At 44.6% G+C, this 14,849-nt stretch overlaps 1 protein-coding gene across 2 annotated transcripts in view; it reads right to left on the bottom strand.

The window, feature by feature from the left end:
• KDM4C (lysine demethylase 4C) overlaps nucleotides 1-14,849 on the bottom strand; it is a 585,611-nt gene that overhangs the window by 137,068 nt on the left and 433,694 nt on the right. For both annotated transcript variants that reach the window (XM_063455113.1, XM_063455114.1), the window contains exon 17: nucleotides 7,237-7,345. In XM_063455113.1, coding sequence (XP_063311183.1) covers nucleotides 7,237-7,345 — 109 coding nt within the window. The remainder of the gene's footprint in view (nucleotides 1-7,236; nucleotides 7,346-14,849) is intronic.

Here is a 14,849-nt window from a genome sequence, read left to right as displayed (position 1 = left end):
GAGGTCCACGCAGAAGTTCAGGGGTGCAGCCGTAGAGAACGTGGGCAAAGATAGACCGTCTCACGCCTCTGCCTCTCAGCTACCGTTGAACGATGAGCTTCCCGGCCAATGCACCAAATGATACCGGAGAAACTGACGGAAGCCAAGCACAGAGAGATGGACACAGGTTTCTTCAGGAAGGAAGAGATTCTTTATTGGATCACCGATCGGGACTCAGAGGGACTAGCGTCACCAAAATACAGCAAAGTCTGAGTCCTGAATACATAGAGTACATTCCTTATATAGCACTGTAGCTCCTCCCACAATTAACTACACCCACACATACCCTTAACCTATTTAATGAATAGAGTCTAAACTCATCCATCCGGTCTAACCACGTGGCTCATCTGATACAAAGGAGAGGGACGCGTAATTCCAGTTCTTACATTCCTGCACCTGGTCAGTACAGTGATGACAGTATCTTAGCTACGTGTAATTAACCAACTGATACTACAAACACATATACATACATATGCCTTGTGGCAATCTTAGCCTGCTAAACTTGTATTTTACTGGAATTACATCACAGGGGGACCTATTAACACTATAGTGCCAGGGAAACAAGTTGGTTTTCCTGGCACTATAGTGGTCCTTTAATCCTGCAACCTAAAACACTTTTTGCAGGGTAAACACTTGCGCCCCAATAATTAAGTTAAAGCTACACGGTCATCCCCACTGAAAAATTTGTTTTTCATAAAGATAGACTCTTGAAATACTCATTTTAACTGTGTTGAAATCTCACTGAAATCAAGAGAGAGATACTTTTCTTATCTTCTTTTTCACTGTTAGAACCCAGTGGCACTTTAGTTTATTTTGTTTTAGCTGTTTGGGTTACATAACCAAAAAGTGCAGATGCATATTGCTTCACTTACAGGTGATACTCGAAAAATTAGAATATCGTGCAAAAGTTCATTTATTTCAGTAATGCATCGTAAAAGGGGAAACTAATATATGAGATAGAAACATAGAATGTGACGGCAGATAAGAACCATTCGGCCCATCTAGTCTGCCCAATTTTCTAAATACTTTCATTAGTCTCTGGCCTTACCTTATAGTTTATGCCTATCCCACGCATGCTTAAACTCCTTTACTGTGTTAACCTCTACCACTTCAGCTGGAAGGCTATTCCATGCATCCACTACCCTCTCAGTAAAGTAATACCTCTTGGTATTATTTTTAAACCTTTGTCCCTCTAATTTAAGACTATGTCCACTTGTTGTGGTAGTTTTTCTTCTTTTAAATATAGTCTCCTCCTTTACTGTGTTGATTCCATTTATGTATTTAAATGTTTCTATCATATCCTCCCTGTCTCGTCTTTCCTTCAAGCTATACATGTTAAGATCCTTTAACCTTTCCTGGTAAGTTTTATCCTGCAATCCATGAACCAGTTTAGTAGCCCTTCTCTGAACTCTCTCTAAGGAATCAATATCCTTCTGAAGATACGGTCTACAGTACTGCGTACAATACTCCAAGTGAGGTCTCACCAGTGTTCTGTACAATGGCATGAGCACTTCCCTCTTTCAACTGCTAATACCTCTCCCTATACAACCAAGCATTCTGCTAACATTTCCTGCTGCTCTGTTACATTGTCTGCCTACCTTCAAGTCATCAGAAATAATCACCCTTAAATCCCTTTCCTCAGATGTTGAGGTTAGGACTCTATCAAATATTCTGTACTCTGCCCTTGGGTTTTTACGTCCAAGATGCATTATCTTGCTTTAGATAGACGCATTGCATGCAAAGCAAGATAGTTCAAGCCGTCATTTGTCATAAGTGCGATGATTATGGCTTACAGCTCATGAAAACCCCAAATCCACAATCTTGGTAAATTAGAATATTGTGAAAAGGTGCAATATTCTAGGCTCACAGTGTCCCACTCTAATCAGCTAAGTAAGCCATAACACCTGCAAAGGGTTTCTGAGCCTGGTCCAGTCTGGTTCAGTAGGAATCACAATCATGGGGAAGACTGCTGACCTGACAGTTGTGCAGAAAACCATCATTGACACCCTCCATAAGGAGGGAAAGCCTCAAAAGGTAATTGCGAAGGAAGTTGGATGTTCCCAAAGTGCTGTATCAAAGCACATTAAAAGAAAGTTATGTGGAAGGGAAAAGTGTGGAAGAAAAAGGTGCACAAGCATGACCGCAGCCTGGAGAGGATTGTCTGGAGAGGATTGTCTGGAAAAGGCCATTCAAACTTGTTGGGGACTTTCACAAGGAGTGGACTGAGGCTGGAGTCAGTGCATCAAGAGCCACCACACACAGACGGATCCTGGACATGGGCTTCAGATGTCGTATTCCTCTTGTCAAGCCGCTCCTGAACAACAAACAACGTCAGAAGCGTCTGGGCTATAGAAAAACAGACCTGGTCTGTTGCTCAGTGTTTCAGGATTACAGAATGATCCAGTACGTAGAATTGTGTAACACAGAGGACTGATAGGAAACGTATACCGGATCTTAGAATGGCCGGACTAACGTACCAAAGAATAGTCAGGAATAGCCGAGGTCAAGGAAAACAGAAAGAGACACAATGATAAGGAAAAAAGCCAGGAGTCAGGGATGCCAGAAAACAGGGAAGTCAAAAACAATGGCAAAGTCAAATAACCAGAATCAATAACGCGCTTTTGGACAACCACAAGGGAGACCACAACAGGGCACTGAGCAGGATGAGAACTGGGCCTAAATACCCCTCCTCTAGATCTGATAGGCTGTAACCGGCCTTTGACCCCAAAGGCCATTACCAGGTTACCATTTGCATAATTGCTGCTCAGCATTAACCCTTCTGTGGATTTGGTTGCTGCTCGGCACAACTTTTCCTGTGTGGACAGTAAATGCCATTAACCACATTTTTATAAGCGGATGAATACGTGACACAGTGGTCCAAAGTCCTCTTTTCTGATGAGAGCAACTTTTGCATCTCATTTGGAAACCAAGGACCCAGAGTCTGGAAGAAGAATGGATAGGCACAAACTGCAAGATGCTTGAAGTCCAGTGTGAAGTTTCCACAGTCTGTGTTGATTTGGGGAGCCATGTCATCTGCATGGTGTTGTTCCACTGTGCTTCATTAAGTCCAGGGTCAACGCAGCCGTCTACCAGGTGATTTTGGAGCACTTCATGCTTCCTTCCGCAGACGAGCTTTATGGGGATGCTGACTTCATTTTCCAGCAGGACTTGGCAACTGCCCACACTGCCAAAAGCACCAAAGCCTGGTTCAATGACCGTGGGATTACTGTGCTTAATTGGCCAGCAAACTCGCCTGACCTGAACCCCATAGAGAATCTATGGGGCATTGCCAAGAGAAAGATGAGAGACATGAGACCGAACAATCCAGAAGAGCTGAAGCAGTGCCACAGGCTGATAGCTTCCATGCCACGCCGCATTGAGCCAGTAATTGCTGCAAAAGGGGCCCAAACCAAGTACTGAGTCCATATGCATACTTATACTTTTCAGAGGTCCAATATTGTTCTATGTACACTCCTTGTTTTATTGATTGCATGTAATATTCTAATTTACTGAGATTGTGGATTTGGGGTTTGCATGAGCTGTAAGCCATAATCACATGTCATTACCATGTTTTTGCTGCACAACAAAAAAAAGAAAAAAAAAAAAAAAAGAGAGAGATATACTGACACAAGTTGCAGGGAACTGGCTGTGTCTATGAAGGGTCCCGCAATTTGTTTTCCATGGTTTCTTTGGAGAAATATGAAATCTTAAAACAGAACGTGTATCAGCGCTTACTGTTAAATTAGCGCTTAATCTTAAGTAATACTAAATAAAATGTGAGGGATAAATTCATATAATCACACTGTGATGTGTTATCTTCCATACACATCCCCAAAAAACAAAACAAAAACAAAAAAAAACATGTAGCGCTTATTGCTAATAAAACAGTGTGGAATGAATACAACTGCGTACCTTTAGATATCCTTTTTTTTTTTACCTTAATAAGGGAGTCATTTAGGGGGAATCTGAGTACATAAAAATAAATAAAAATACAAACAATAGTATATAACTGTATAAACAAATAATAAAAAAAAAGTGTAAGACAATTGCACACTCACACTTTTAAGAGCTAAAAACACTTAACTCTAGTGGAGACAGCCTGGGGGTCCATAGAGGCGACCCTTCCCTTCTTTATGCTGGTGGTTGTCCTAGATGTAAGAAAGGTGGAGCCAGTTACAGGCTCCATAGGCAACGCAGTGTGTGGTTTAACCCCTTAAGGACTAAGCCAAATGTGCATGTTGTGATCAAAACAAAACGTTAACAAAAACTTGAATTTGCGCTATATGTCAGTTCAGGCGTAATTCGCCTCTTTCATATTATGTGCACACACACTTATTATATATCATTTTATTCAGGGGAAACTTTAATTTAATATCAAATATTTAGGTATGAAACATAATTTAATATGAATAAAATATAAAAAAATGGGAGAAACTAAGAACTAATTATTTTTTTTAGTTCTACGTGACATTCTAACTGTGAATGTCATAATACTGTTTGTTTTTACTGCAATAAAATACACATATTTGTATTCAGCGATGTCTCACGTGTAAAACAGTACCCCCTATGTATAGGTTTTATGGTGTTTTGGGAAGTTATAGCATGTAAAAATTTTCAGTTTAACACATTGAAACTCGCAAAAGTAGACAACCCAAGGTATTGCAAATGGGGTATATGTCCAGTCTTTTTTAGTAGCCACTTGGTCACAAACACTGGGCAAAGTTAGTGTTAATATTTGTTTGTGTGTGAAAATGCAAAAAACTAGTTTGAACGCCAATTTGGGCTATGCCGTCCATGTGATCGCGATGTCCTCTCAAGGACCTCGCGATCACATGGCCCAGGGGGGCTGAAACCGACGGAGGGGGACTCCCTGGGCTCCCAGGTGACCGGGTAAGTACCCTGGATGACGCGGACGTGCTATACTGCCCGCCAGCGTATAGAGCCGGTTCCCTAAGGACGGCATAGCATGCCCGTCCGCCGTCCTTAAGAGGTTAAGGACCACACTACCTTCTTTTAAAATAGCAGGAATGAAATATCAAGTAATAAAAACTAGGTAATTTATTAGTTTTAATAAAATAATTAAAAGTAAATAAACAAACTCTGGCTATTGCCAGGACGCATTTCGCCACTCACAATCTGGGATTTATCAGCTGGGCAATCCGTAGTGAAAGTCTGAAGGTGCTTCGTCCTGATGATATACCCCCTTAATAGGGGGATAATGATTCTCCTGTTTGGTAAACGCATGCTTTCTCCCACTGCGCCGAGAGTGCATTGTGTTCCAAGCCTCATTTCCATTTGGAGGTCGTTGTAATGCAGCGTCTTTTTCCACATGTATGCTCATTACGTCACATCCAGTTACTCGGAGGACCTCTTTGTGCGTGTCAGCGACCATTTTTGCATTCCAATTTGAAATCTTGACTGACAAAAGCTCCAGACAGGCCTGGACTGGCCACCTGTGTACTATGGACATGGGCCAAAGTCGACAGTGGAGATCAAAGGACCTCCCCTATTGGCCTCTGCAGAACCAACACTGCTTGAGCTATGGCCCACGGAGGGTGCTCTGTGGCTGGTCGAAAGATCTCCCTCACCGACCAGCCTTTATATCAGAGCAAACACTCTGCAGCATTTGTTCCTCTAACACACACACACTGCAGTTCATATCCCCTCACACACTCTGCAGCCCTGTGGCCCCTCACACACTCTGCAGCCCCATATCTCCTCGCACATCTGCTGCCCCATGCCACCTCAAACACCCTGCTGCCCCTGTCCCTGATTCACATACTGCAATCCATCCCTTCCACGTTCTGCCTCCTCTATCTCTCCACACACTACAGCTCCAACCTCCCCCACTTTTATCGCCACAACAACTACAGCCCCTAAACAAGTGCACACATTGCACTGCAAAACTTTCCCATCCACAGACACGCAATCCCACAAGCAGTATCATTACCACACACAAAGCCTGAAAGCAGCAACCCAAGCACGGGGAAGATTCCCTCATATTTGCATCCCCACAATCAGCTGCCATACACACAAAACACAGGTAATTACAGGTAACACAGAACAGGTATTTAATAATAATATATTGTGCTGTGCTAAACAAACACATGAACTTTTACCCACACACAAACTCTTCAGCAAGGCTCTGCACATGGGCTGCCCTGAGGTGCATCAAACTGACATGCTCATGTTGGGGCAGTGTGCATGTTGCATTGGTGATGACACAACACACCCCCTCTCTGTCCCCGACCCTCCTACAGGGTTGCTATGACTTTAAAAGCCCAGGCCAAATTTTTGTCCCAGTCCAGCCCTGACTCCAGATCTAGTATATGCAGCTATTGCAAGCCCTCCACTTCTTATACAGCACAGACTTTACATTGTTCTCCAATCACAGACTTCTTAATCAGCTGTGATACACAGACAAGCATTATCCCAAAAATCCCACTTGGAATTCATGACTGGAGAATAGAAATGTAGTCGTGGTGACCTGTGCCATAAATCCCCCACTGCATCTGGTGCTATTTTATCAAAACAGATAATAAAGACTACAAACTTGGAGTCACATGTGTTAATCATTTGTGGAAAGCTGCTGCCCTGTCCATTTCCAGATGTCATGATACAGGGGAAGATTTGATACAACAAGTAACATTTAGAACTGGCTAGCAAAGAATTTTTAATTGCCGATATGCACATGCAGTGGTCATATCAAAATGGCACACTAGTAAAGTTTCAAACCTGCACATGGTTTTAGCAAATAAGTGGTGCTCTACTGCTCTTGACTAAAGAAGGCTAAATAATGCCACCCCCAAACAGCAAGGTTAAGAGACGAGATACACTAAAAAGAGTTATTAACTTATATTCAATCATTACTAAATAATGCACAACAAAAATATATTATATGTCAACTTATTTTCAGCAATAATCAGAAATGATCGCTAAAGCTTATTTTAGTGGTTATGGGTTCTAGCTCCTATTTTTCAGAAGGAAAAACTGGGACTCTATCTGGCTCATTAAATGATGTCACTCAGATTATGTCGATGTTTTACTCCTGCATTAACCATCCAACCTTGAGATGGGTTAGCGAAGCACTTGCAGACCACAATTTCTGTTCAAGGTTGGCCAGCTTTGCACAGACTTTAACATTATTCCATGTCATCATCAGTTTCTCTGTGGATGGATTTGTTCAAATTTACTCACCAATTTTAACCTCTCAAGTGGTATTCTGCTGGTATCTATTTGAGATCTCTCAGTCACATTTTTAAATCTAACCTCAGGAACACCTATAGCACATATTACATGTGCCCATCTGGAAAAACAAAAACAAAGAACAAACAAAATTGTTAATACAACAGTATATATAATGCATACTATCTGGCAGGAGTAATTATGGGCAAATCTAAAATACTAGGTTTTTTATCAACATGCCAAGAGATAAGAGTTCCAGTCATATTAGTAAAACCTTATTCAGTCTAGTCAGTAAAGGCAAAGCACACTAACCATGCTAAGCTTTCTTTTCTTTTATCACTTATTTGAAACCTTCTTGTAGGCATCCTTATTCATTTGGGGAGATCAGGGTCGCCATCAGGGGGTGACAACCATAACGGTTATCACGGGCCCGGCGGCCCTGGGGGGCCCACGTGTAGCGCACGCTGATGGGGCCCATCGGGTGGCCCACTCACTTAGGGCCACCCGATGGGCCCTGTATCTTCAGGGGCCTGGTCAGCGCTGCGGCCGTGCAAAAGCGCAACCGGGCCCCTTTAAAAAAAAATCTAAGCTGCAAAGTACTGCTGGGAGGAAGTGGCCGTCACTTCCTCCCAGCTCCCTCCCCTCAGTGCCGCGCGGGAGGGAAGAAAGACAACGGCCGCTGGAGCCACGCTGACTCCCATCAGCCACAGCCTTCCACCTGCAAAAAAGGTATGTCTGTGTGTATGTCAGTATGTCTGTGTGTATGTCAGTATGTCTGTGTGTATGTCAGTATGTCTGTGTGTATGTCAGAATGTATGTGTGTATGTCAGTATGTATGTGTGTATGTCAGTATGTCTGTGTGTATGTATGTAATGTCGGTGTATGTATGTGCAAGTCCTCATGCATGTGTGTCTGTATGTATGTTAGTATGTGTCTATCTGTCACTATGTATGCCTGTGTGTCTGTATATGTGTGTATGTCTCAGTATGTGTGTGTCAGTACGTATGCCTATATGCGTGTATTTCTGTTTCAGTATGTGTGTCTGTTAGTATGTATCTTTGTGTGTGTGTGTGTGTCTGTGTCCTTTTGTATCAGTGTGTGTTTTTGTGTCTGTGTGTGTATTCCTGTGGGCGGGATTTGGAGGCGGACCCTATGGGCGGGATTGGAGGCGGGCCCCAGACCCTGAGCTGAGTTAGGGGCCCCAAAATTTCTGCTGGCGGCCCTGGGGGAGATACAGAAGGGTTAAAAAAGTTCTACTTTCCTTGGTGGCAATGTTGGAAGACGAAGCTGAAGCAAGGAACCTTCGAGTTTGACTAATACCAGAGCAAGTTACAGTGGGGAAGCTTCCACAATATGGACACAATTGAATATAGTTGTATAAGCTTACCAAATAATTTAATAGTTTTGGATACACTTCAAAAAATATTATTTTTTATTTAAAAAATATATATATATATATAAAAAATATCTTGCAAAAATAGAAACATGAGGGCAGCACAAACAATTGCTAATGTGCACAGCAAGTGCTACAAAAAGATTTATTTACAAGGACATAAGGTACAAACAATTCAGGCTATCCCCTTTATTAAGGACATGCATTGATAAAGGGGATGACCCAAAACTTTGTACCTTGGTAAATAAATCTTTTTGTAGCACTTGGTGTGCACATTTGCAATTGTTTGCACTGCGCTCATTTTTTCTATTTTTGTGCATTATTTTACCCTGCTTGGAGCTGCAGAGGGAGGTGTCAGCAGCACAATAGGAAAAGTTTGTATTCTGATTTTCTCTCGGTACTGCAGTAACCCTTACCTCTATATACTGGTGATAAATAAACATCTATTTTATATCTCTTATTTTTGTGTATATATAAATCCACCATAACCTATAGAATGTACGCTCGATTGAGCAGGGTCCTCTTCAACCTATTGTTCCCGTAAGTTTTTTTTTGTAATTGTCTATTTATAGTAAAATCCCCTTCTCATAATATTGTAAAGCGCTACGGAATCTGTTGGCGCTATATAAATGGCAATAATAATAATAATAACCATTTGGATTTGAGATATATATATATATATATATATATATATATATATATATATATATGTGTGTGTGTTCAGGGCCATCCCAGTTATGAAATGAATTGAGATAAAGTAATTTACCTTTAATAAGCAAGGTCGGTTGAGGTGTGCCGATACCGACATAGGTGGTAGGCCTGTAAATAAAGTGGGCCTACCTTGGATAAAGTTGAATAGAGGGAGAGGAGGGTGGGCCTGCAGTACGTCTGGACCAATCACGGTAATGTGGGGAGGTCCCTTTTAAAGGCTCATAGCCCCTCCCACAACTTCAGGCCATGCCTTCCAATTTGTGTTCGAGGCCATCTCAGTTATGAAATGAATTGAGATAAAGTCATCTACCTTTAATAAGTCGGTTGAGGTGTGCCGATACAGACGTAGGTGGTAGGTCTGTAAATAAAGTGGGCAAAAAGGAAAACCAATTTTGCTCAAAAGATATTTATTACGAAACAACATGTTATGGTACATGTGGCGAAACCAACCTCGCCACTATGAGCTGGAGAAGCCTGGTTGCTCGCCTGCTTCCTTTGGACTATGGACCAGACTTTAAAAAGCTTTATTTTACCTGCAGAAAGGCATATTCGTGCCTTTCAGCCGGGGTGTTCGGTAGATTCCAGCTACCGAACAAACTACCGTATGAGGGACCACCTAGGAGATGGAGTGTGCCGTCAATTAACCGCCCAGAAGCTGCGGTTAACCGCAGCTTAATTGATGAACGCTGGGTGGCCTTTGTTCGTTTGCCGACCACGAGGTAGCGGCCATTTTAATCGTGCGAAAGACCAGCGGTGTTCGGCGAGGATTCTATGGAACTATAAACGGACACTTAATTGCACGAACACCGCTGAGCCGTCTGTCGCCTGGGTCCTATCGTACAAGGTTAACCGAACACTGGAATTCGGTATTTCTATGGGAATTGTAGTAACCCAGATAGCTATACCATGGAGCCTATTTGTGTGATTAAAGACTTTGGCTCCATGGCGATTAAACTGTATTCTTGTAGTCTGGGTGCCAGTCACTTAATAATGTGCACCCAGACCTGAGCTATCTGGGGATATGTAACATGTCTGTGTTGGGTGGAATAAAAGTGACTTTATATATTTTAAAGCATAATACTGTATTTAGATCCCCACATGTGTAATGGAGTCTTGTCTTTGTCCTGGGAGGTAATTGGATTACCTCTACAAATTATCTCCAGGGCAGAAGAGAGGAAACCAGGATGCATTGTGGGAATGTTTACTGCTGTGTGTCTGTAATTGGTTTATGTCTGTCCTTTGTTACAGTCTTCCATTTGGTCCCCTAGGGGAGTGTCCACCAGGTGGGAGACCTGCATAAATACTGGGCAGGTAGCCCTGAGTAAAGGAGTTGCTGTTTAACCCTAAAGCTGGAGTGTGTCTCTTTCTTGGGGGGAAGGGGACTGTATGCCGACTGCCAGGAGTGTAAGCTGTCCATATTGCTTTTCCTGTTCGGCTGCTTCCAGGGTTCGTGTGTCTGCTGTTCGAGAGTTGGTGAATTCGTGCAGTTTGGGAGTTCGGGAAGTTGGTGCTTATGGTAGCTGCTGGTCTATGGAAAAGGGGATTATCACCTAAACGCATTTTTTCCCTTTTATGCTGAAACGGTCCGTTACAATTGGTGGCAAGCGGTGAGTTCGTTCCTACAACCAGAGGGACAGCTACAGACAACACCATTCCTGGATTACAAAGTTAAGTCAACGCCAGTACCCGTACAGCGCCCCTATCTACAAGGAACCAACTGCAGCAGAGCAAGCATGGCACCCAGCTACACTCAAGAGGCGTATGACAGAGAGGTCACCAAGATACTGGCTTTATGCGGACCCAACCCCTCAGAATATAGAGTGCAGCGTGTGAAGCAAGCAGTGCGAGAGTACTTGCCGTGGGAATCAGAGCGGGCCAGGGGGTTTGCAGACCCCCCTCCCCAGCGGCAATGTGTGGCCCAGGGAGCTGATGGTGTCGTCCATCCTCCCCAGCAGCCGTGTGTGTCCAAGGGAGCCGAAGGTGCAGTCCTTCCTCCCCAGCGGCAGGCTGAGTTACAGGGGGCAGAGGTTGTTGTTCCTGCCCCCCAGCAGCAAAGTGAGATGCCAAGAAGGCAGTGTGAAGTGAAGGGAGAGGAGAGCAGCGTCCTCCCTCCCCAGCGGCCGTGTGTGCCCCAGGGAGCTGATGGTGTCGTCCATCCTCCCCAGCAGCCGTGTGTGTCCCAGGGAGCCGAAGGTGCAGTCCTTCCTCCCCAGCGGCAGGCTGAGTTACAGGGGGCAGAGGTTGTTGTTCCTGCCCCCCAGCAGCAAAGTGATATGCCAAGAAGGCAGTGTGAAGCGAAGGGAGAGGAGAGCAGCGTCCTCCCTCCCCAGCGGCAGTGTGTGTCCCAGGGAGCTGATGGTGTCGTCCATCCTCCCCAGCGGCAGTGTCTGTCCCAGGGAGCAGAAGGTGCAGTCCTTCCCCCCCAGCGGCAGTGTGTGTCCCAGGGAGCAGAAGGTGTCGCCCTTCCTCCCCAGCGGCAGTGTGTACCCCAGGGAGCTGATGGTGTCGTCCATCCTCCCCAGCGGCAGTGTGTCCTGCCGGGAGCAGAGACAGTCAGTCTCGCACCCCAGCAGCCGGACAAGAGAATGAAAGGGGAGACAGCTGGTCCCCCTTTCCACCAGCAGAGAGAGTGGCAGGGAGAGGAGCCTGCTACCCCCTCTCCCCAGCGGCAGTTTACCGTCCAGAGGGAGGAGCTTGTTACACCCTCTCTCCAGCGGCAGCCTAACCCACCAAGGGGAGATGTTAAGCCCCACGACTGTGCAGATGGGACCGTAGTCTCTGTACTTACAGCCCAAGGGGTAGGGACGGTCGGTCCTGTCCCCCAGCCACAGAGCGATGTATCCAAAGGGGAGACAGTCGGTCTCCCCCTCCGGCAGCCGAGCTATGCACCTAAAGGGGAGACAGTCAGTCTCCCGCAACCAGGCTCCAACCAGACTACTTCCGTGGTAGTGCTGGCACCAGGACAGAATACCGCTGGTTTCTGCCCCCTCAGCAACCCACCAAGGCAGCCTAACTGTTCCCCACACAGTCATGGTGAGACACCTGGACCTGGACAAGTTTGTAATTTTTTCAGGTGTAGTACCCAGTTATTGTGGGGGGGCTGTACTAATAGTTGTGTTTTGTGGGTGGGTTGCTGGACTAACCAGGGCACTGACCGGCAGGAGGTCAGGTACCCTGTTAGTCTAGTTGGTAAAGGGGAGAAGTGTGGCGAAACCAACCTCGCCACTATGAGCTGGAGAAGCCTGGTTGCTCGCCTGCTTCCTTTGGACTATGGACCAGACTTTAAAAAGCTTTATTTTACCTGCAGAAAGGCATATTCGTGCCTTTCAGCCGGGGTGTTCGGTAGATTCCAGCTACCGAACAAACTACCGTATGAGGGACCACCTAGGAGATGGAGTGTGCCGTCAATTAACCGCCCAGAAGCTGCGGTTAACCGCAGCTTAATTGATGAACGCTGGGTGGCCTTTGTTCGTTTGCCGACCACGAGGTAGTGGCCATTTTAATCGTGCGAAAGACCAGCGGTGTTCGGCGAGGATTCTATGGAACTATAAACGGACACTTAATTGCACGAACATCGCTGAGCCGTCTGTCGCCTGGGTCCTATCGTACAAGGTTAACCGAACACTGGAATTCGGTATTTCTATGGGAATTGTAGTAACCCAGATAGCTATACCATGGAGCCTATTTGTGTGATTAAAGACTTTGGCTCCATGGCGATTAAACTGTATTCGTGTAGTCTGGGTGCCAGTCACTTAATAATGTGCACCCAGACCTGAGCTATCTGGGGATATGTAACATGTCTGTGTTGGGTGGAATAAAAGTGACTTTATATATTTTAAAGCATAATACTGTATTTAGATCCCCACATGTGTAATGGAGTCTTGTCTTTGTCCTGGGAGGTAATTGGATTACCTCTACAAATTATCTCCAGGGCAGAAGAGAGGAAACCAGGATGCATTGTGGGAATGTTTACTGCTGTGTGTCTGTAATTGGTTTATGTCTGTCCTTTGTTACAGTCTTCCATTTGGTCCCCTAGGGGAGTGTCCACCAGGTGGGAGACCTGCATAAATACTGGGCAGGTAGCCCTGAGTAAAGGAGTTGCTGTTTAACCCTGAAGCTGGAGTGTGTCTCTTTCTTGGGGGGAAGGGGACTGTATGCCGACTGCCAGGAGTGTAAGCTGTCCATATTGCTTTTCCTGTTCGGCTGCTTCCAGGGTTCGTGTGTCTGCTGTTCGAGAGTTGGTGAATTCGTGCAGTTTGGGAGTTCGGGAAGTTGGTGCTTATGGTAGCTGCTGGTCTATGGAAAAGGGGATTATCACCTAAACGCATTTTTTCCCTTTTATGCTGAAACGGTCCGTTACAGTACATACATATGCACCCTTCGTATTTCCTGTACCGGTTGGGTTACATAAGCTGATGATTTCCAGCGACCTAATGTTTTGATAACATGGACTGGGATGTCTTGGCTTGAGGCTGTAGATGCTGCCCATATCCTAAATAGGTGTCCAGAATATTTGTTGGCGATCAAGCCGAGTCATGTCAACAATAGGCGTACATACACCATAAACTTAGAAGTGGTGAGGATAGCACCGTGAAGTGACAGGTACAGAAAGAAGGTATGCATCGAAAACTTTTACTGGGCACCATAAATTGTCGGTGGAGTAGTAAGGGATATGAACGGGCTGACCCATCTGACTAGTTTTAGTCGTGGGTAGGCTCAGAACATAATGGTCTTGTTGTTTGTTGAGGTATGAGGTGCAAAGGCAACCTTGACCATTATGTGATCCCTTAAGAGTGAATTCTCGTGGTCTGAGAAAGCCATAGAAAACCAAGTATATGGCTGTTTTGATGATGGAGTTAGTAAGAGGTTTGAATGGTGCTGTATCCAGTAAGTCTGACATAAGTTTCAACAATTGAATGTCAATTGGTAATCTACGTTGTGGGGTAGGACCGTTGGCCTTGGATAGTCTTGATGGGGTAGGTTGTGAGGAAGCTTGGATTGTTGGGAAAAGCTGAGAACATGTGGTGTTGAATGCCTGTCAGGTATAAATTAATGGTGTTATGTGATAGCTTCAACTTGAGGTGGCAAAAAGTGGCGAAAGCCATCAGGGTTGTTACGTCAAACCAGTTGGCCAGGTGGTGTTCTGTCAAAATGCCCTGTCATATGCACTATGCATGCTTTTGGATAGGGCAAGTTTTGTCAAAACTTTGCTACAGTGTAGTAATTCTTCTAATCCATAATTAGATCTTGGAGCAGTGGTGTTGTCGTGGCCAGTAGTGAAGCGGTAGGTAGGGACCTTCTGAACGCCTGAAATAATATCAGTGAAGAAATATCATATTATTTACTAATGTTAGTGGAGTATAAATAATCTTAAACACAGTTTCACAGAAGAAAACTAGACACCAAATGACAGATAACACTAAGTAATTAATTTTACTTTCTAAAAAAAATTAACAGAACATTAGTAGTTCCATTGTAAGAGAAAGGGTGAAATTAAGGTTAGGAGGTGTCAAATCTAATT

This window comes from Pelobates fuscus, chromosome 5 (genome assembly GCF_036172605.1).
Source record: "Pelobates fuscus isolate aPelFus1 chromosome 5, aPelFus1.pri, whole genome shotgun sequence".
Taxonomy (NCBI): Eukaryota; Metazoa; Chordata; class Amphibia; order Anura; family Pelobatidae; genus Pelobates; species Pelobates fuscus.
This window is presented reverse-complemented; position numbering and strand designations above follow the sequence as displayed.